At 45.2% G+C, this 21,289-nt stretch overlaps 1 protein-coding gene across 4 annotated transcripts in view; it reads left to right on the top strand.

Moving 5' to 3' along the window:
• The window catches only part of LOC106572802 (copine-5), a 213,880-nt gene that overhangs the window by 73,882 nt on the left and 118,709 nt on the right, over positions 1–21,289 (top strand). For all 4 annotated transcript variants that reach the window (XM_045696442.1, XM_045696441.1, XM_045696440.1 and 1 more), the window contains one exon: positions 19,278–19,341. In XM_045696442.1, coding sequence (XP_045552398.1) covers positions 19,278–19,341 — 64 coding nt within the window. The remainder of the gene's footprint in view (positions 1–19,277; positions 19,342–21,289) is intronic.

Below are 21,289 nucleotides of genomic sequence, written 5' to 3'. Positions count from 1 at the left end.
TGTGTTGCAGTGATCCCGGGCTGGGCTGCCAGTGGACAGTGTGGTAGTGTTGTGTTGCAGTGATCCCGGGCTGGGCTGCCAGTGGACAGTGTGGTAGTGTTGTGGTGCTGTGTTGCAGTGAGCCCGGGCTGGGCTGCCAGTGGACAGTGTGGTAGTGTTGTGTTGCAGTGATCCCGGGCTGGGCTGCCAGTGGACAGTGTGGTAGTGTTGTGGTGCTGTGTTGCAGTGAGCCCGGGCTGGGCTGCCAGTGGACAGTGTGGTAGTGTTGTGGTGCTGTGTTGCAGTGAGCCCGGGCTGGGCTGCCAGTGGACAGTGTGGTAGTGGATTAGTGTCGTGCTGCTGTGTGTTGATGTTGCCCTTCAGTTGTGAATAAGAGGATCAGGACAGCTTGTTTAGCAGAATGGTGTTCATCAGAATGGTGTTTATCAGAATGGTGTTTAGCAGAATGGTGTTTATCAGAATGGTGTTTACCAGAATGGTGTTCATCAGAATGGTGTTCATCAGAATGGTGTTTATCAGAATGGTGTTTACCAGAATGGTGTTTATCAGAATGGTGTTTATCAGAATGGTGTTTACCAGAATGGTGTTTACCAGTATGGTGTTTACCAGAATGGTGTTTACCAGAATGGTGTTTATCAGAATGGTGTTTATCAGAATGGTGTTTACCAGAATGGTGTTTACCAGTATGGTGTTTACCAGAATGGTGTTTACCAGAATGGTGTTTATCAGAATGGTGTTTATCAGAATGGTGTTTACCAGAATGGTGTTTACCAGTATGGTGTTTACCAGAATGGTGTTTACCAGAATGGTGTTTACCAGAATGGTGTTTATCAGAATGGTGTTTACCAGAATGGTGTTTACCAGTATGGTGTTTATCATTATGCCTCAAAGACAGAGACAGGGGGGCAGTGAAGGAGGGAGAGAGAGAGAAAGAGTGAGATGGGTGGGTAGCGGTGTGTGTGTGTGTGTGTGTGGGTAGCGGTGTGTGTGTGTGTGTGTGTGTGTGTGTGTGGGTAGCGGTGTGTGTGTGTGGGTAGCGGTGTGTGTGTGTGGGTAGCGGTTTGTGTGTGTGTAGGTAGCGGTGTGTGTGTGTGTGTCGATAGCGGTGTGTGTGTGTGTGTCGATAGCGGTGTGTGTGTGTCGATAGCGGTGTGTGTGTGTGGGTAGTGGTGTGTTCATGCCTGTAGCTATTGGCTTGGTAGCAGCATTGTGGTTGCCCTCAAATACCTCCCTTGTGATTAGAACTCATTTTCTTGAAATGATTCGAAGGAAGGAGGTTTTCTCATGCAGTGAGGGGCATTTAGCTGAAGGTCTTGACTGTAGCCCAAACTACTGAATGTGCGTCTTATGAATGGTAGCATGGTTAGCCATGGCTAATGAAGACATTTCCTCTCCTGCCCACACTAGATTGTGACAGAGCTGTTAGTGTGGCTGGTTCCTCTTTCCTCCATCATCACAGGGCACTGTATTTCAGCTCCACCGAGGGACTGGGAGAAGGAGGAGTGGCACTGCAAGGACTGAGGAAATCTGGTAGCCATGTTTAAATGAGCTCTCCCACAGGGCAGGAAGGCACCCACAGAGCACACACTGGTTGGATCCTTTATGTTGTACCAATGTGGAATAGACGTTGAATTGATGTCTGTGCACAGTGTGCAGGCACGCTCACTACATCAATGGCCTGCTTAAGAAGCACCTCAGTCTCCACTCTATTCTCTCTCTTTCTAATTATCTTACTTTTGGCTAGTCCAACATCTCATTCCAAAATCATGGGCATTAATATGGAGTTGGTCCCCCCTTTTGCTGCTATAACAACCTCCACTCTTCTGGGAAGGCTTTCCAATAGATGTTGGAACATTGCTGCGGGGGACTTGCTTCCATTCAGCCACAAGAGCATTAGTGAGTTCGGTCACTGATGTTGGGCGATTAGGCCTGGCTCGCAGTCGGCGTTCCAATTCTTCCCAAAGGTATTCGATTGGGTTTGAGGTCAGAGCCTGTGCAGGCCACTCCGCGCTCCTTAAGCAGGAAGCCAGCCACACCAATGTGTTGGAGGAAACACCGTTCAGCTGGCGATTAGGCCTGGCTCGCAGTCGGCGAGCTTTACACCACTCCAGCCGATGCCTGGCATTGCAGATGGTGATTTTAGGCTTTTTTTCCCCCATTGCTCGGCAATGGGGAAAAAAATCACAAAGCTCCCGACAAACAGTTGTTGTGCTGACGTTGCTCCCAGAGGCAGTTTGGAATGCGATAGTGAGTGTTGCAACCGAGGACAGACAATTTTTACGTGCTATGTGCTTCAGCACTCGACGATCCTATTCTGTGAGCTTGTGTGGCCTACCACTTTGCGGCTGAGCTGTTGTTGCTCCTAGACGTTTCCACTTCACAATAACAGGGGCCGCTCTAGCAGGGCAGAAATTTGAGGAACTGACTTGTTGGAAAGGTGGCATCCTATGACGGTGCCACATTGAATGTCACTGAGCTCTAGAAGGCCATTCTACTGCCAATTTTTGTCTATGGAGATTGCATGGCAGTGTGCTCAATTTTATACAGCTGTCAGCAACGGGTGTGTGGTTGAAGTAGCCAAATCCACATACTTTTGTAAATATTCTCTCTCTCTCTCTCTCTCTCTCTCTCTCTCTCTCTCTCTCTCTCTCTCTCTCTCTCTCCTTCTGAGGAAAAGGAGGGTGACATGTGTATCCACACTAGAGAATACCGGCTAAAAGAATACTATGATAAAAGGAATGAGAGGGCCGCACACTGAACATTAAGCATCAAGGAAATACAGGGAAGCAATGTGTGCTATGACAGCTGCCCCCAAATTCAAGTAAACATTTTGAACCATAGCAAGAAACCCTCTGTGGATGGGGTTTATACTGTACTGAATTTGTAAATATGCCAGTTCTGCATTTTAAAGACAGATGGTACCTTGTGGTTCTGTAGTGAACAGACTGGGATGAGGCTTGACACAAATGTATTCAGTGAAAACTGGAGCTGGAGGAGAGAACGGCGTTTGTCTCATCTTGACTTCAGAGACTTGAGTTTTAAGTTGTTGGTTAAATGTCGTCGATCGGCTGTTGCCAGTTCTGACTCAAGGCTACATTTACATTTTAGTCATTTAGCAGACGCTCTTATCCAGAGTGACTCACAGGAGCAATTATGGTTAAGTGCTTTGCTCAAGGGCACATCGACAAATTTTTTATCTACTCGGCTCAGGGATTCAAACCAGGAACCTTTCGGGCACTGTTCCAATTCTCTTAACCGCTAAGCTACCTGCATAACACAACACACGCTGTTCTTCACAGACGAGGAGGAAATGCGCTCTGTTGATTAAAAAATAAGGAGTGGAAAACTGAAAACCCTTTTCAGTAGATATTCTTAGGATGCACCCTATTCCCTATGTGGGCCCTGGTCAAAAGTAGTGCGTTATATAGGGTGCCATTTGGGACAAGTTGAAGAGGATCCATACAGATCAGCCATGTTTATTTCAGGCTGCCACCGTCTTGCATTATTTAACTGGAGGTGAAGCGTTTGAGGCCGGCTAGCAGTAATTAGCCTGCGGTGTCTTGGGACATCCTACAATTAGATCACACCGCTGAGCCACTAAACAGCCATATTAGACCCATGGCTGAGCTTTCTAACGAACAAAGGGCCCTCATTAATAACGTGTTCCTGCTTAGGTTGGGGGGAAAAAACACTAGAATCTTGCAACCTTTCTCTTTATTTGCACCGAAAGGGATTTTGTTATTTTGTTCCCATTATGAATCCATATTCAAATTTAAATGAATTTCTAAAACATACTTTCAAGAGCTGTAATTGATATTTTCAAAATACAAAATACTTTCCTAGGCCATGTTTTTTAGAGCGGTTCACCATTTTGTGGGCACCTTTCACCCTCATTGGTATCAGAAGTCTGATGGCACTATGGTGTGATAAGACCCTAGGCTAAATTAGGTTGTCTAGAAGGGATACAGCTTTTGTCAAAATTGACTTTCATAGCAGGTTTAGGTGAACTTACGCAGCAGGTTAAGACAATTAACATAGCAGGTTAGGAAAATGAAGTTGACCAGGACAGAGTTTCTAAAGTTGACCAGGACAGTTCCATTTCATTTTCTCTTCCTCCTCTCTTTCATCTCTTTCTCTGTCTTTGTTTTTAAGTCAAATGATGCTCTTTAACTCTGATCCTCTTTTCACCAGTGGGATTCAATGACCTGAATAACAAAGCTTATCTCATTAAAATAACATATTTTGTTCCACTGCAGAGCTATGATGATTTTTACATCTAGTTATGTTGTTGCCCTAATACTGCAGTAAAAACGATTTATTCAACAAGCATAACATGACTTTTAGACAGCTGAAGCAAGGACACACATTTTCTTCTGGATATGTACAGTGGCAAGAAAACATATGTGAACCCTTTGATCTGATCTTCATCTACGTCACAACAACAGACAAACACAGCGTGCTTAAACTAATAACACACAAATTATTGTATTTTTCTTTTCTATGTTGAATACATCATTTAAACATTCACAGTGTAGGTTGGAAAAAGTATGTGAATGCCTAGGCTAATGACTTCTCCGAAAGCTAATTGGAGTCAGGAGTCAAATCAATGAGACGAGATTGGAGATTTTGGTTAGAGCTATTCACAAGAAGCATTGCCTGATGTGAACCATACCTCAAACAAAAGGGATCTCAGAAGACCTAAGATTAAGAATTGTTGCGTTGCATGAAGCTGGAAAGGGTTCCAAAAGTATCTCTAAATATGGTCATCAGTCCACGGTAAGACAAATTGTCTATAAATGGAGAGATTTCAGCACTGTTGCTACTCTCCCCATGAGTGGCCGTCCTGCAAAGATGACTGCAAGAGCACAGTGCAGAATGCTCAATGAGGTTAAGAAGAATCCTAGAGTGTCAGCTTAAGACTTACAGAAATCTCTGGAAGATGCTAACATCTCTGTTGACGAGTCTACAGTACGTAAAACACTAAACAAGAATGGTGTTCATGGGAGGACACCATGGAAGAAGCCTCTGCTGTCCAAAAAAACATTGCTGCATGTCTGAAGTTCGCAAAAGAGCATCTGGATGTTCCACAGCGTTACTGGCAAAATATTCTGTGGACAGATGCAACTACAGTTGTGTTGTTTAGAAGGAACACACAACACTATGTGTGGAGAAAAAAAGGCACAACACACCAACATCAAAACCTCATCCCAACTGTAAAGTATGGTGGAGGGAACATCATGGTTTGGGGCTGCTTTACTGCCTCAGGGCCTGGACAGCTTGCTATCATCGACGGAAAAAGACATTCCCAAGTTTATGAAAACATTTTGCAGGAGAATGTAAGGCTTTCTGTCCGCCAATTGAAGCTCAACAGAAGTTAGGTGATGCAACAGGACAACAACCCAAAACACAGAAGTAAATCAACAGAATGGCTTGAACAGAAGAAAATACGCCTTCTGGAGTGACCTCAACCTGATTGACATGCTGTAGAATGACTTCAAGAGAGCGGTTCACACCAGACGTCCCAAGAATATTGTGGAACTGAAACAGTTTTGTAAAGAGGAATGGTCCAAAATTCCTCCTGACCGTTGTGCAGGTCTGATCCACAACTACAGAAAGCGTTTTGTTGAGGTTATTGCTGCCAAAGGAGGGTCAACCAGTTATTAAATCCAAGGGTTCACATGCTTTTCCCACCCTGCACTGTGAATGTTTACACGGTTTGTTCATTAAAGACATTAACATTTTTAATTGTTTGTGTGTTATTAGTTGTGACTTAGATGAAGATCAGATACAATTTTATGACCAATTTATGCAGAAATCCAGGTAATTCTAAAGGGTTCACATACTTTTTATTCTCATCATATTTTAGAGTCAATATTCTATTAGAGGTCCAGGTACTCATCATATTTTAGAGTCAATATTCTATTAGAGGTCCAGGTACTCATCATATTTTAGAGTCAATATTCTGTTAGAGGTCCAGGTACTCATCATATTTTAGAGTCAATATTCTATTAGAGGTCCAGGTACTCATCATATTTTAGAGTCAATATTCTGTTAGAGGTCCAGGTACTCATCATATTTTAGAGTCAATATTCTGTTATAGGTCCAGGTACTCATCATATTTTAGAGTCAATATTCTATTAGAGGTCCAGGTACTCATCATATTTTAGAGTCAATATTCTATTAGAGGTCCAGGTACTCTTGAGCAGTAGAAAATTCAAAGTGGACACCTGCCCACTTCACACACAGGCTATAGTATTGTATGTGCAACTGTTTGTGTGCCACCTGATTCTTCCTGTTGCAATCTTCATGGCCATAGGCCTATTACTGCCTATTACTGCCCCCCCCCCATTTCATATGCCTGACACATAGTGGATATCCTCTGCATTGCTGACTGCCTGGTTAAATACCAACACCATTCCTCATCCTAATGACCAGACATGAACAGCTACCAAAGATTGCTTCCGTTCTCTCTCTCTGTCTCTTCTATTCTCTCTCTCCGTCTCTTCCAATCTCCCCCTCCGTTTCTTCCATTCTCCCCCTCCGTTTCTTCCATTCACCCCCTCCGTTTCTTCCAATCTCCCCCTCCGTTTCTTCCAATCTCCCCCTCCGTTTCTTCCAATCTCCCCCTCCGTTTCTTCCATTCACCCCCTCCGTTTCTTCCATTCACCCCCTCCGTTTCTTCCATTACCCCCTCCGTTTCTTCCAATCTCCCCCTCCGTTTCTTCCATTCACCCCCTCCGTTTCTTCCAATCTCCCCCTCCGTTTCTTCCAATCTCCCCCTCCGTTTCTTCCATTCACCCCCTCCGTTTCTTCCATTCTCCCCCTTTGTTTCTTCTATTCCCCCCCCCATCCGTCTCTCTAATCTCTCTAATTCACCCCATTTCTATCACCGGGGGTAATGGGAGAGAATGGGAAATGTTTTCTCTCTTCACGATAGTTACTGCTTGGGGCCCTAACGGAAGGGGAGCTGTAGAATGGAAGGCTATATATTTAGCCTGCAATACATAATGTGTCATGCATCTAATTTGATTCGTTATTTTGCACAAGAGAAGGGCTATAAAAAAATAAGTGGCTTAAAGGTGTGTGCTCTCTGTTTGTGAGAGAAAAGGATCCCCACCTCGTTCAGTTTTCTGTACACAGCCAGCTTTAACTGACAGCATCACAGCCAGCTTTAATCGACAGCATCACAGCCAGCTTTAACCAACAGCATCACAGCCAGCTTTAACCGACAGCATCACAGACATCTTTAACCGACAGCATCACAACCATCTTTAACCGACAGCATCACAGACATCTTTAACCGACAGCATCACAGACATCTTTAACCGACAGCATCACAGACATCTTTAACCGACAGCATCACAGACATCTTTAACAGACAGAATCACAGACATCTTTAACCGACAGCATCACAGACATCTTTAACCGACAGCATCACAGACATCTTTAACCGACAGCATCACAGCCATCGTTAACCGACAGCATCACAGCCATCTTTAACCGACAGCATCACAACCATCTTTAACCGACAGCATCACAGCCATATTTAACCGACAGCATCACAGACATCTTTAACCGACACCATCACAGACATCTTTAACCGACAGCATCACAGACATCTTTAACCGACAGCATCACAGCCAGCTTTAACCGACAGCATCACAGACATCTATAACCGACAGCATCACAGCCATCTTTAACTGACAGCATCACAGCCATCTTTAACCGACAGCATCACAGCCAGCTTTAACTGACAGCATCACATCCATCTTTAACCGACAGCATCACAGACATCTTTAACCGACAGAATCACAGACATCTTTAACCGACAGCATCACAGACATCTTTAACCAACAGCATCACAGCCAGCTTTAACCGACAGCATCACAACCATCTTTAACCGACAGCATCACAGCCAGCTTTAACCGACAGCATCATAGCCAGCTTTAACCGACAGCATCACAGACATCTTTAACCGACAGCATCACAGCCAGCTTTAACCGACAGCATCACAGACATCTTTAACCGACAGCATCACAGCCAGCTTTAACCGACAGCATCACAGACATCTTTAACCGACAGCATCACATACATCTTTAACCGACAGCATCACAGCCAGCTTTAACCGACAGCATCATAGCCAGCTTTAACCGACAGCATCACAGACATCTTTAACCGACAGCATCACAGCCAGCTTTAACCGACAGCATCAGACATCTTTAACCGACAGCATCACAGCCAGCTTTAACCGACAGCATCACAGACATCTTTAACCGACAGCATCACATACATCTTTAACCGACAGCATGACAGCCAGCTTTAACCGACAGCATCACAGACATCTTTAACCGACAGCATCACAGCCAGCTTTAACCGACAGAATCACAGACATCTTTAACCGACAGCATCACAGCCATCTTTAACCAACAGCATCACAGCCATCTTTAACAAACTATTCTTCACACAGTGTCAGACTCAGGTCCTCTAGTAACAGATACAGCATGTTAACACAGTGTCAGACTCAGGTCCTCTAGTAACAGATACAGCATGTTAACACAGTGTTAGACTCAGGTCCTCTAGTAACAGATACAGCATGTTAACACAGTGTTAGACTCAGGTCCTCTAGTAACAGATACAGCATGTTAACACAGTGTCAGACTCAGGTCCCTTAGTAACAGATACAGCATGTTAACACAGTGTTAGACTCAGGTCTTCTAGTAACAGATACAGCATGTTAACACAGTGTTAGACTCAGGTCCTCTAGTAACAGATACAGCATGTTAACACAGTGTCAGACTCAAGTCCTCTAGTAACAGATACAGCATGCAGGCCTATACCTTATGGAGATTTCCCCCCCCCCACCCCCCCCACCCCCACTGAGAATCACTTTACATGACAATAGTTCCATCTCTGAAGCTGCCGTCATCAAGCCAAATATCCCCAGATTCATCTGTCTCTCTGAGGGTGTTCTCTTGTCTACAGTCTTGTTTGATCCTCAGTGCTTTCTGTAGTGAGGAACAGGGAGCAGGAGAGAGGAGGTTTGGGGGGAGGCGGGAGGCGGGAGGCGGGAGGGATGATGGGAAGAGGGAGGATGAGGAGAGGGAAGGGGGATGAGAAGGAGGATGAGGAGAAGGAGGATGAGGAGAAGGAGGATGAGAAGAGGGAGGATGAGGATAGGGAACGGGGAGGAGAAGGAGGATGAGGAGAGGGAACAGGGAGGAGAAGGAGGATGAGGAGAGGGAAGGGGGAGGAGAAGGAGGATTAGGAGAAGGAGGATGAGGAGAAGGAGGATGAGAAGAGGGAGGATGAGGAGAAGGAGGGATACTTCACTGACAGTCTGTTCATCTGGCTGTGGTTGAAACCCACCTGAGGTTCTGATGGGGGGACATCAGTCTGCATAACGCACTAACCTGTCATCAGCCTTCAAAGGACCGTGTGTTCTCTGTGTCTACTGAGAGCCAAGGGAAGCCCCAGTGGTTCAGTTACAATATGCCTGTAGAGTGTCATACTGCAAGTGTCACTTAGCACGGTAGTTAGTGCTGTCGATCTGCCCCTGCAGTGTTAGTAGTCACAATACATTGTCTGTGTCATAAATAGAACCCTATATACCTATGTAGTGTACTACGCTGTAGAAAAACGTTTAGTATACCGTAAGTCCAACTACCACACTGTTAACAGGCTGAACCGGCAATGAAAACAGACAGGCCTCTCATTGCCTCTCTACTAGGGTGTGGGTGTGTGTGTGTGGGGGTCTGTGCCTGCGTTGTTGTGTGGTTGTGTGTGTGTGTGTGTGTGTGTGTGTGTGTGTGTGTGTGTGTGTGTGTGTGTGTGTGTGTGTGTGTGTGTGTGTGTGTGTGTGTGTGTGTGTGTAGCACTTTGCACACTAAGTGACCTCTCCAAGGCCTTTCGACTGTGAGCAGGGAACTACTATGAGGCATTCTACTCAGATGTGGCTGTCCAAACAAATTTGTCAACATCCTTTGCCAGTTCCATGATGGGGGGATGGCTCGGGTGGCCATAGGAGGGCAGGAGTCAGTGCCTGTTGGAGTAAGCATCGGTGTGAGGCAGAGGTGTGTGCTGGCACCGGTCCTCTTTAACATCCTCCTATGTGTGACCCAGCTTCTCCACAAGGAGCTTGAGGACAGCAGCGGGGTTGTGGTGGACTTCAGGCTGGCTGGAAACCTGTCGTTCTGCCCCTGAACAAGGCAGTTAACCCACAGTTCCTAGGCCGTCATTGAAAGTAAGAATTTGTTCTTAACTGACTTGCCTAGTTAAATAAAGGTAAAATAAAAAATGTAATCAAAATATTCAACGTCAGGAGGCTCCAAGCAACCACCAAGGTTTTGACAGAGCAGGTTCATGAGCTACGGTATGCTGATGACTGTGCTCTTGTGGCCCACTCTCAGGAAGACCTTCAGTCCGTCCTTGTAGCGTCGGTGAGGATCTATAGCAGGATGGGACTGTCTATCAACACCACCAAGACAGAGATGGTCTGCCAATGGAGATCCAGCCCTCCACCCACCATGCCTGTCTTCACCATTGAACACAAATCACTGGCAATAGTTCTGTACTTCAAATACCTGGGCAGCATCCTCTCAGAGGACTGCAGCATTGACCTCGGAATTCAAAGTAGGATCAAGCAAGCATCAGCTGTCTTCAGGAAACTCAGACACAGGGTCTTCTGAAACAGGGATATCCAGCTCCACACCAAAATCATTGTCTATCAAGCTGTCTGCATCACCACACTTCTTTACAGCTGTGAAGACTGGGTCACTTACAGTCACCACCTTTATGCAGCTAGAGCGATTCCACATAAGATGCCTGCAGCTCATCCTGGGAATCACCTGGTGCGACCGTGTGCCCCCATACAGAAATACTTGCTAAGATCAACTGCAAGAGTATGGAGGCCATGGTCACCCAACACTAACTACGCTGGCTTGGGCATGTCATTAGAATGTCTCAGGAGTACTTTGGTGCAAAAAGTGCAAATCAATCCCAGAACAACAGCAAAGGACCTTGTGAAGATGCTGGAGGAAACAGGTACAAAAGTATCTATATCCACAGTAAAACGAGTCCTATATTGACATAACCTGAAAGGCCACTCAGCAAGGAAGAAGCCACTGCTCCAAAACCGCCATAAAAAAGACAGACTACGATTTGAAACTGCACATGGGGACAAAGATCGTACTTTTTGGAGAAATGTCCTCTGGTCTGATGAAACAAAAATAGAACTGTTTGGCCATAATGATCATCGTTATGTTTGGAGGAAAAAGTGGGAGGCTTGCAAGCCGAAGAACACCATCCCAACCGTGAAGCACGGGGGTGGCAGCATCATGTTGTGGGGGTACTTTGCTGCAGGAGGGACTGGTGCACTTCACAAAATAGATGGCATCATGAAGGAGGAAAATTATGTGGATATATTGAAGAGCATCTCAAGACATCAGTCAGGAAGTTAAATCTTGGTCGCAAATGGGTCTTCCAAACGGGCAATGACCCCAAGCATACTTCTAAAGTTGTGGCAAAATGGCTTAAGAACAACAAATCAAGCTATTGGAGTGGCCATCACAAAGCCCTGACCTCAATCCTATAGAAAATTTGTGGGCAGAACTGAAAAAGCATGTGCAAGCAAGGAGGCCTACAAACCTGACTCAGTTACACCAGCTCTGTCAGGAGGAATGGGCCAAAATTCACCCAACTGATTGTGGGAAGCTTGTGGAAGGCTACCCGAAAAGTTTGACCCAAGTTAAAGAATTTCAAGGCAATGCTACCAAATACTAATTGAGTGTATGTAAACTTCTGACCCAGTGGGAATGTAATGAAAGAACTAAAAGCTGAAATAAATCATTCTCTCTACTATTATTCTGACATTTCACATTCTTAAAATAAAGTAGTGATTCTAACTGACCTAATTCCTAACAAGGAATTTTTACCAGGATTAAATGTCAGGAATTGTGAAAAACTGAGTTGAAATGTATTTGGCTAAGGTGTATGTAAACTTACGACTTTAATTGTACACACACACACACACACACACACACACACACACACACACACACACACACACACACACACACACACACACACACACACACACACACACACACACACACACACACACACACACACACACACACACACACACACACACACACACACACACACACACACACACACACAGCCTGAGAATGAATAAATGCTGTGTGAAGGCCTGTTCTCTTCTCACAGGCCACCTGTGTGTGTGTGTGTGTGTGTGTGTGTGTGGGTGTGTGTGGGTGCGTGCGTGCGTGTATGTGTGCCTGCCTCGTCTTGCAAGCCACCAGCCATCACTGTGCCGTATGTGTTACACCTCCCCATGCGATGCCACAACCAGCTGCTAGCTCGATGTAGTACTGAGGTGCTTGTGACACGGTGGAGAATAACAGTCAGTATTAGGATAACATGTGTGAAATGCTTTATAATATATGTGATATCAACAGAGGTATATTTTCGGCTGTGATTTAAATACTGACTGGCTTTCATCAAGCTGCCCACTCAAGAAAAAGCTTCAAACTGTAAACAGTGCCTGCAACCTGGTTCAGGTTATCAGTCAACCTACCAGGGTATTTACAAACAGCACAGGAATGAAATCATCAACATTTATTGATCACATCTTTACTAGTACTGCTCCAAAGCAGTATCCAACTCCATCAAATGTAGTGATCATAATATAGTGTATAAGAGGTCATACGATACGTTTTGTAGTGATTCCTATGTTGATGATGTAAAGAATATTTGCTGGTCTGTGGTGTGTAATGAAGATCAAGCAGACACTGCACTTAACACATTTCTGAAATTACATATTCCAATTACCAATAAGCATGCACCCATTAAGAAAATGACTGAGAAGAAAACTGTAAAATCCCTGTGGATTGATGAAAATGACTGAGGATGATAGTGGACGATATTGAGGATGATAGTGGATGATATTGCCACTCCTATTAGCCATCTCTTCAATCCAAGCCTACTAGAAAGTGTGCCCCCCCAGTCCTGGAGGGAAGTAAAAGTCATCCCACTACCCAAGAATAGAAAAGCACCCTTTACTGTCTCAAACATCCAACCAAATCAGCCTGTTACCAACCCTTAGTAAACTCTTGACCAGATACAATGCTGTTTTCAGCACACTTATAGGGAAGGGCATTCAACACTTACACAAATTATTGATGATTGGCTGAGAGAAATAATTGATAATAAAAATATTGTGGGAGCTGTTTTGTTAGACTTCAGTGCAGCTTTTGACATTATTGATCATAATCTGCTGCTGGAAAAATGAATGTGTTATGACTTTACATCCCCTGCTATACTGTGGATTGAGAGTTACCTGTCTAACAGAACACAGAGGGTGTTCTTTAATGGAAGCCTCGCCAACATAATCCAAGTAGAGTCAGGCATACCCCAGGGCAACTGTTTAGGCCCCTTTTACTTTTTTTCAACAGTTACTAATGACCTGCCACTGGCTCTGAGTAAGGCCTGTGTGTCTATGTTTGCTGACGACTCAACACTATACATGTCAGCTACCACAGCAAGTGACGTCACTGCAACACTTAACAAAGAGCTGCAGTCATTTTCAGAATGTGTCGCAAGAAATTAGTTATTCAATATTTCATAAACTAAAAGCATCGTATTTGGTACGAATCATTCACTAAACCCTAATCCTTAACTAAATCTTGTAATGATTAATGTGGAGATTGAGGAAGTTGAGGAGACTAAACTGCTTGGAGTAATCCTGCATTGTAAACAGTCATGGTCAAAACATATTGATGCAACAGTAGCTAAGATGGGTAGAAGTCTGTCCATAGTAAAGCACTGCTTTGCCTTCTTAACAACACTATCAACAAGGCAGGTCCAACAGGCCCTAGTTTTGTCACACCTGTACTACTGTTCAGTCGTGTGGTCAGGTGCCACAAAGAGGGACTTAGGAAAATTACAATTGGCTCAGAACAGGGCAACACGGCTGGCCCTTAAATGTACACAGAGAGATAACATTAATAATATGCATGTCATTCTCTCCTGGCTCAAAGTAGAGGAGAGATTGACTTCATCACTACTTGTTTTTGTAAGAAGTGTTGACAAGCTGAATGCACAGAGTTGTCTGTTTAAACTACTAGCACACAGCTCAGACACCCATGCATACCCCACAAGACATGCCACCAGAGATCTCTCCACAGTCCACAAGTCCATAACAGACTATGGGAGGCCCACAGTACTACATAGAGCCATGACTACATGGAACTCTATTCCACATCCGGTAACTGATGCAAGCAGTAAAATCAGATAAAAAACAAACATAAAAAATATAACTGCCTTAATTTTGCTGGACTCCAGGAAGAGTAGCTGCTGCCTTGGCAGGAACTAATGGGGATCCTTAATAAAGACAAATAATCCTCCCAATGTAATTAATGAATGATAGAGAGGGAGAGAGAGAGAGACGGCAACAGAGAGAGAGAGAGGGAGATTAATGTTGTTACATTTGTTTCTTCTCACTTTTGTTTGTTTATTTCACTTGCTTTGATAATGTAAATATATGTTTCCCATGCCAATAGAGATTGAATGTACTTAACTATGTACCTAGTCAGCCTCTAACTCAGCTCTAGCCGTCATAAAGGAAATAGTGAATGTGTTTAATAATGGATTATGTTTTGACCGCTCCCCCCATCACACACACACACACACACACACACACACACACACACACACACACACACACACACACACACACGCACCCACTCGTGCACATACACACATACCCTACCCTACCCAACCCCGCCCTGGCTCAATACGGTGGTGATCTCATACCTCAACACCTCTTGGATTGAACCACTGTGTTCAGTAATGTAATATGCTTGATTGAAAGATGTCAGTTTTAGGTATCCATCACCCACCCTACCACCACACAGTACATAGAGACTCTGCTTCTCACAGCAGGAAAATAATCCTGCAGCAACAGGAAATATGAATTCTTTGTTTGGATTATAATTAATGGACATTTTTGTAAGGTTTGATATATTTTTCATTATGTTAAATCAAGTCTGACATTTTAAAGTGAAAATTACAAACTCTAGAAGTCTTTTTAAACCTTGAACACACTACCATTTGAGATTGGGTCCTCTGAGAGAGGGTAAGGGAGGAAAACGAAAATCTGTCTTTAAAAATCTGCCTTCTTATTGGACAAGTTAATGTACTGCCTTTCCGTTTCACTCTGTTTTCTCCCTAGTAACCCGGTCCCAGTGTGGATAAAGCTCCTTAGTAACCCGGTCACAGTGTGGATAAAGCTCCCTAGTAACCCGGTCCCAGTGTGGATAAAGCTCCCTAGTAACCCGGTCCCAGTGTGGATAAAGCTCCCTAGTAACCCGGTCCCAGTGTGGATAAAGCTCCTCAGTAACCCGGTCCCAATGTGGATAAAGCTCCCTAGTAACCCGGTCCCAGTGTGGATAAAGCTCCCTAGTAACCCGGTCACAGTGTGGATAAAGCTCCCTAGTAACCCGGTCCCAGTGTGGATAAAGCTCCTTAGTAACCCGGCCCCAGTGTGGATAAAGCTCCCTAGTAACCCGGTCCCAGTGTGGACAAAGCTCCCTAGTAACCCGGTCCCAGTGTGGATAAAGCTCCCTAGTAACCCGGTCACAGTGTGGATAAAGCTCCCTAGTAACCCGGTCCCAGTGTGGATAAAGCTCCTTAGTAACCCGGCCCCAGTGTGGATAAAGCTCCCTAGTAACCCGGTCCCAGTGTGGATAAAGCTCCTTAGTAACCCGGTCCCAGTGTGGATAAAGCTCCCTAGTAACCCGGTCCCAGTGTGGATAAAGCTCCTTAGTAACCCGGTCACAGTGTGGATAAAGCTCCCTAGTAACCCGGTCCCAGTGTGGATAAAGCTCCCTAGTAACCCGGTCCCAGTGTGGATAAAGCTCCTTAGTAACCCGGTCCCAATGTGGATAAAGCTCCCTAGTAACCCGGTCCCAGTGTGGATAAAGCTCCCTAGTAACCCGGTCCCAGTGTGGATAAAGCTTGAATTATGTTAGTCTAACAGGTCTGATGCTTTCCTAAGGAAGACTAGAGTAAGTACATCTAGTCGTGATAGGGAGAGTTCTAGAAGCTGTCTGCATTATACAGTCATCTATGTCTATAGGATCCATCTATATGATCCTAGGAGTTCAGAGAGAATGACAACAGTGAAGGTTAATGGACTGAGGTCTTCAGCCAAACATCTAAATGATTCACTAGGTGTCATTTATTACACTACTGTACAGACAGATAAGAGAAGGAGGAGTGGAAGGGTTGTCCTCCCTCCATTTATCTAAATGTCCTTGGCTGTGTTCATGGCCTTTTTCTATTTCATCATCTGACTTCCCTCATCCTAAGTTTGATTCTGGAGTGACGGATGGGGAAGGGTTTACACTTTTGGAACTATTCCATTGGTTCCATGCAAAGCTCATTCGAGCACAGCTAAAGTATTTGAAAGGAAACAAATACTATTTGAACCCAGGTCAGGCTACAGAACACACCCTCAGACGGAGCCGTCAGGACACACCCTCAGACGGAGCCGTCACAACACCCTCAGACGGAGCCGTCACAACACCCTCAGACGGAGCCGTCACAACACCCTCAGACGGAGCCGTCAGAACACACCCTCAGACGGAGCCGTCACAACACCCTCAGACGGAGCCGTCAGAACAAACCCACAGACGGAGCCGTCAGAACACCCTCAGACGCAGCCGTCACAACACCCTCAGACTCAGCCGTCACAACACCCTCAGACGGAGCCGTCAGAACACCCTCAGACGGAGCCGTCACAACACCCTCAGACGGAGCCGTCACAACACCCTCAGACGGAGCTGTCACTCAGATAAGATCATCTGTCACAGCTGGACGGGAGTTCTGCTACAAGCTTGACCTTCTAATCATAGGCCTCCCTTTAGTGTGTCTCCGTGTGTGTGTGTGTGTGTGTGTGTGTGTGTGTGTGTGTGTGTGTGTGTGTGTGTGTGTGCCTGCCTCATCTTGCAGGCCACCAGCCATCACTGTGCAGTATGTGTTACACCTCCCCATGCGATGCCACAACCAGCTGCTGTATTCTCCTGTCTGGGAACAGGAGAATACACTGTAGTCTGGGTCTGGGAGAATACACTGTAGTCTGGGTCTGGGAGAATACACTGTAGTCTGGGTCCAGGAGAATACACTGTAGTCTGGGTCCAGGAGAATACACTGTAGTCTGGGTCCAGGAGAATACACTCATGGATACACGTAGTCTGGGTCCAGGAGAATACACTCTAGTCTGGGTCTGGGAGAATACACTGTAGTCTGGGTCCAGGAGAATACACTGTAGTCTGGGTCTGGGAGAATACACTGTAGTCTGGGTCCAGGAGAATACACTGTAGTCTGGGTCTGGGAGAATACACTGTAGTCTGGGTCCAGGAGAATACACTGTAGTCTGGGTCTGGGAGAATACACTGTAGTCTGGGTCCAGGAGAATACACTGTAGTCTGGGTCTGGGAGAATACACTGTAGTCTGGGTCCAGGAGAATACACTGTAGTCTGGGAACAGGAGAATACACTGTAGTCTGGGATCAGTCTAATCCTACTGTGGGCTGGGAACAGGAGAATACACTGTAGTCTGGGATCAGTCTAATCCTACTGTGGGCTGGGAACAGTCTAATCCTACTGTAGGCTGGGAACAGTCTAATCTCACTGTGGGCTGGGAACAGTCTAATTCTACTGTGGGCTGGGAACAGTCTAATCCTACTGTGGGCTGGGAACAGTCTAATTCTACTGTGGGCTGGGAACAGTCTAATCTCACTGTGGGCTGGGAACAGTCTAATCCTACTGTAGTCTGGGAACAGTCTAATCCTACTGTAGGCTGGGAACAGTCTAATCCTACTGTAGGCTGGGAACAGTCTAATTCTACTGTAGGCTGGGAACAGTCTAATCCTACTGTGGGCTGGGAACAGTCTAATCTCACTGTGGGCTGGGATCAGTCTAATTCGACTGTGGGCTGGGAACAGTCTAATCTCACTGTGGGCTGGGAACAGTCTAATTCTACTGTAGGCTGGGAACAGTCTAATCCTACTGTAGGCTGGGAACAGTGTAATCCTACTGTGGGCTGGGAACAGTCTAATCCTACTGTGGGCTGGGAACAGTCTAATCTCACTGTGGGCTGGGAACAGTCTAATTCTACTGTGGGCTGGGAACAGTCTAATCCTACTGTAGGCTGGGAACAGTGTAATCCTACTGTGGGCTGGGAACAGTCTAATCCTACTGTAGGCTGGGATCAGTCTAATTCTACTGTGGGCTGGGAACAGTCTAATTCTACTGTGGGCTGGGAACAGTCTAATTCTACTGTGGGCTGGGAACAGTCTAATTCTACTGTGGGCTGGGAACTGTCTAATCTCACTGTGGGCTGGGATCAGTCTAATCCTACTGTGGGCTGGGATAAGTCTAATTCTACTGTGGGCTGGGAACAGTCTAATCTCACTGTAGGCTGGGATCAGTCTAATTCTACTGTAGGCTGGGATCAGTCTAATTCTACTGTAGGCTGGGATCAGTCTAATTCTGCTGTGAGCTGGGATCAGTCTAATTCTACTGTGAGCTGGGATCAGTCTAATTCTACTGTGGGCTGGGAACAGTCTAATCTCACTGTAGGCTGGGATCAGTCTAATTCTACTGTGGGCTGGGAACAGTCTAATTCTACTGTAGTCTGGGATCAGTCTAATTCTACTGTGGGCTGGGAACAGTCTAATTCTACTGTGGGCTGGGAACAGTCTAATTCTACTGTGGGCTGGGAACAGTCTAATTCTACTGTGGGCTGGGAACAGTCTAATTCTACTGTGAGCTGGGAACAGTCTAAGTCCTACTGTGGGCTGGGATCAGTCTAATTCTACTGTGGGCTGGGAACAGTCTAATTCTACTGTGAGCTGGGAACAGTCTAATCTCACTGTGGGCTGGGATCAGTCTAATTCTACTGTGAGCTGGGAACAGTCTAATCTCACTGTGGGCTGGGAACATTCTAAATCCTACTGTATGTTCATGAAAGAAAACATCAAGACAGATTGGGGCTCACGTTGGGGAGTTTATAAGAAACAGTCCTCATCAGTGCTGTTTGGTTCCTAAATGTGGAGGATTCACAGAGAAAAGACGAAAGGTGGAAGTCCCATTATAATGCATGGTCATGTCAACACTAAATGTAATGACCACATGATGGAGCTTTTATCTCTCTCTCTCTCTCTCTCTCTCTCTCTCTCTCTCTTGTTTTGTAGCGGTATCCCTGGGAAAAAATGTGGCACCATCATCCTTTCAGTCGAGGAGCTGGGAAACTGCAGAGTAAGTACAAAATATTTAACTGTTACCTTTTTCACGCACAGTCAATCAACGCCATTCAAATAGTGTACAGTACATCAACATAATGCTTTTAAAATGTTCAACTCATTGACAAGACATAAGATAGAAACTTCCACTGTGTGTGCCAGCTAGGCCATAGAGAATAACCAGAGACTATTAGTGATAGTTTGAGACATAGGAAGATAAAAACCTATATTGTTTGTGCCTAAAACCCACTAATAACCTATCTATTAGCGATGTGTTGAGCCATAGGAAGATTGTATCCATACGTATCGTGAATATCAGACCCATATACTGCATAAAAAACAACAACTACGTTTTAAATGAGAAGTAGGCATTGGTCTGAAGACTGAAAAAGCAAGGAAATTCACATGAGCACCACAATGCCTACTCCACCCATGTTCTACCAAGGTTTTCCAGCACACAGCTTTGACCTACTACAGTAGCTATTTTGGTCTATTGTACTTCAAACAATGTGTATGCAGGTTGCTTAGGATTCAAAACTTCTCAAATTATCATTAGTTTGTAGCTTTGCTTGTAGCTTGCCTCTCATCTGACTGGTGTTAGCTAGCTGCTAGCGCTGTTGGTGCTTCGGTCCGCTTTTAGAACTCTGATATTCAGCGGGAAAGATGTTAGCATTGTCAGAAATGCTACAAAAAGGTAGCACATCGTTGTTTCTTAATGGACGGAAATTAGAACGTGAGAGTGATAAATTATACATTTTAATAAAAACTGTGGCCCCTACAAACGTATTGGCAAGACTAATGATCACTTCATGGATGCTGTAGTCTTGTTCTTATCCGATGTCTAGATATGGAGGTAGATCGAGGAAAGACATTTTTTATTTTTTTTCTAATGCTAACGACCCTGTTAACAATCCGTTATGTGGTTCTCAGTAACGGCCGGACGGCTCATGACGAGAGGCGAGGAGTGTGTTGTTTACCTCCAATCAACTTGATTTGCAAATTTTCATTGATATTGGTGTCATATTGCCTTAGATATGATTTACATTTACGTCATTTAGCAGACGCTCTTATCCAGAGCGACTTACAAATATGATGGTATGGAGATTTGAATTTAACATTGAGCTTTAACCAACGCACTATACTGTTCTATATATTAGAGGCCTTCACGGGAACAAAAAGTTGCACCCATTCCGAAATGGATCTGGGGCTTTCCCATCCGGACCCATAGGCATAAATAAAAAAATGTAATATAGAGACCCACTCCAAACGGACCCGGGGACAACTAGACCCATTCCGTATAGACCTAAAGCAGAAAAGATACTTTATTAACTGGAGCTGATAAAGTGCGAGAGAGAGGAGGTAGAGAGAGGTGACGCTCTAGCAGGGGAGGTAGAGAGAGATGAGGCTCTAGCGAGGAGAAGAGGGGGAAGAGGGGAGCGAGGAGAAGAGAGGGATCGAGGGGAAGAGAGGGAGCGAGGGGAAGAGAGGGAGCGAGGGGAAGAGAGGGAGCGAGGAGAAGAGAGGGAGCGAGGGGAAGAGAGGGAGCGAGGGGAAGAGAGGGAGCGAGGAGAAGAGAGGGAGCGAGGGGAAGAGAGGGAGCGAGGGGAAGAGAGGGAGCGAGGGGAAGAGAGGGAGTGAGGGGAAGAGAGGGAGCGAGGGGAAGAGAGGGAGCGAGGAGAAGAGAGGGAGTGAGGGGAAGAGAGGAATGAGGAGAAGGGGGTAGTGGCTAGACTTACTGGGCAGAACAATCAGGCTCCTCTGAATGACAGTAAACCAATCCACTGAATTCAGAATGGACTGGTTTATTACTATGAAGTTACAGTCCTTGTGCATCTGGCTGTAATGCATAGGCCATATAATGCACAACAATTTTAGCATTTGTCATAAAGTGTTCTCAGGGTAAATTACGAATAGGATAATGAAAAATACATTAAAAGCCAATGCATGATGTGCTGTCCCAATCT

Source organism: Salmo salar, chromosome ssa15, assembly GCF_905237065.1.
Source record: "Salmo salar chromosome ssa15, Ssal_v3.1, whole genome shotgun sequence".
NCBI lineage: Eukaryota > Metazoa > Chordata > Actinopteri > Salmoniformes > Salmonidae > Salmo > Salmo salar.
The sequence above is the reverse complement of the archived record's forward strand: the minus strand, read 5'-3'. Positions and strand labels throughout refer to the sequence as shown.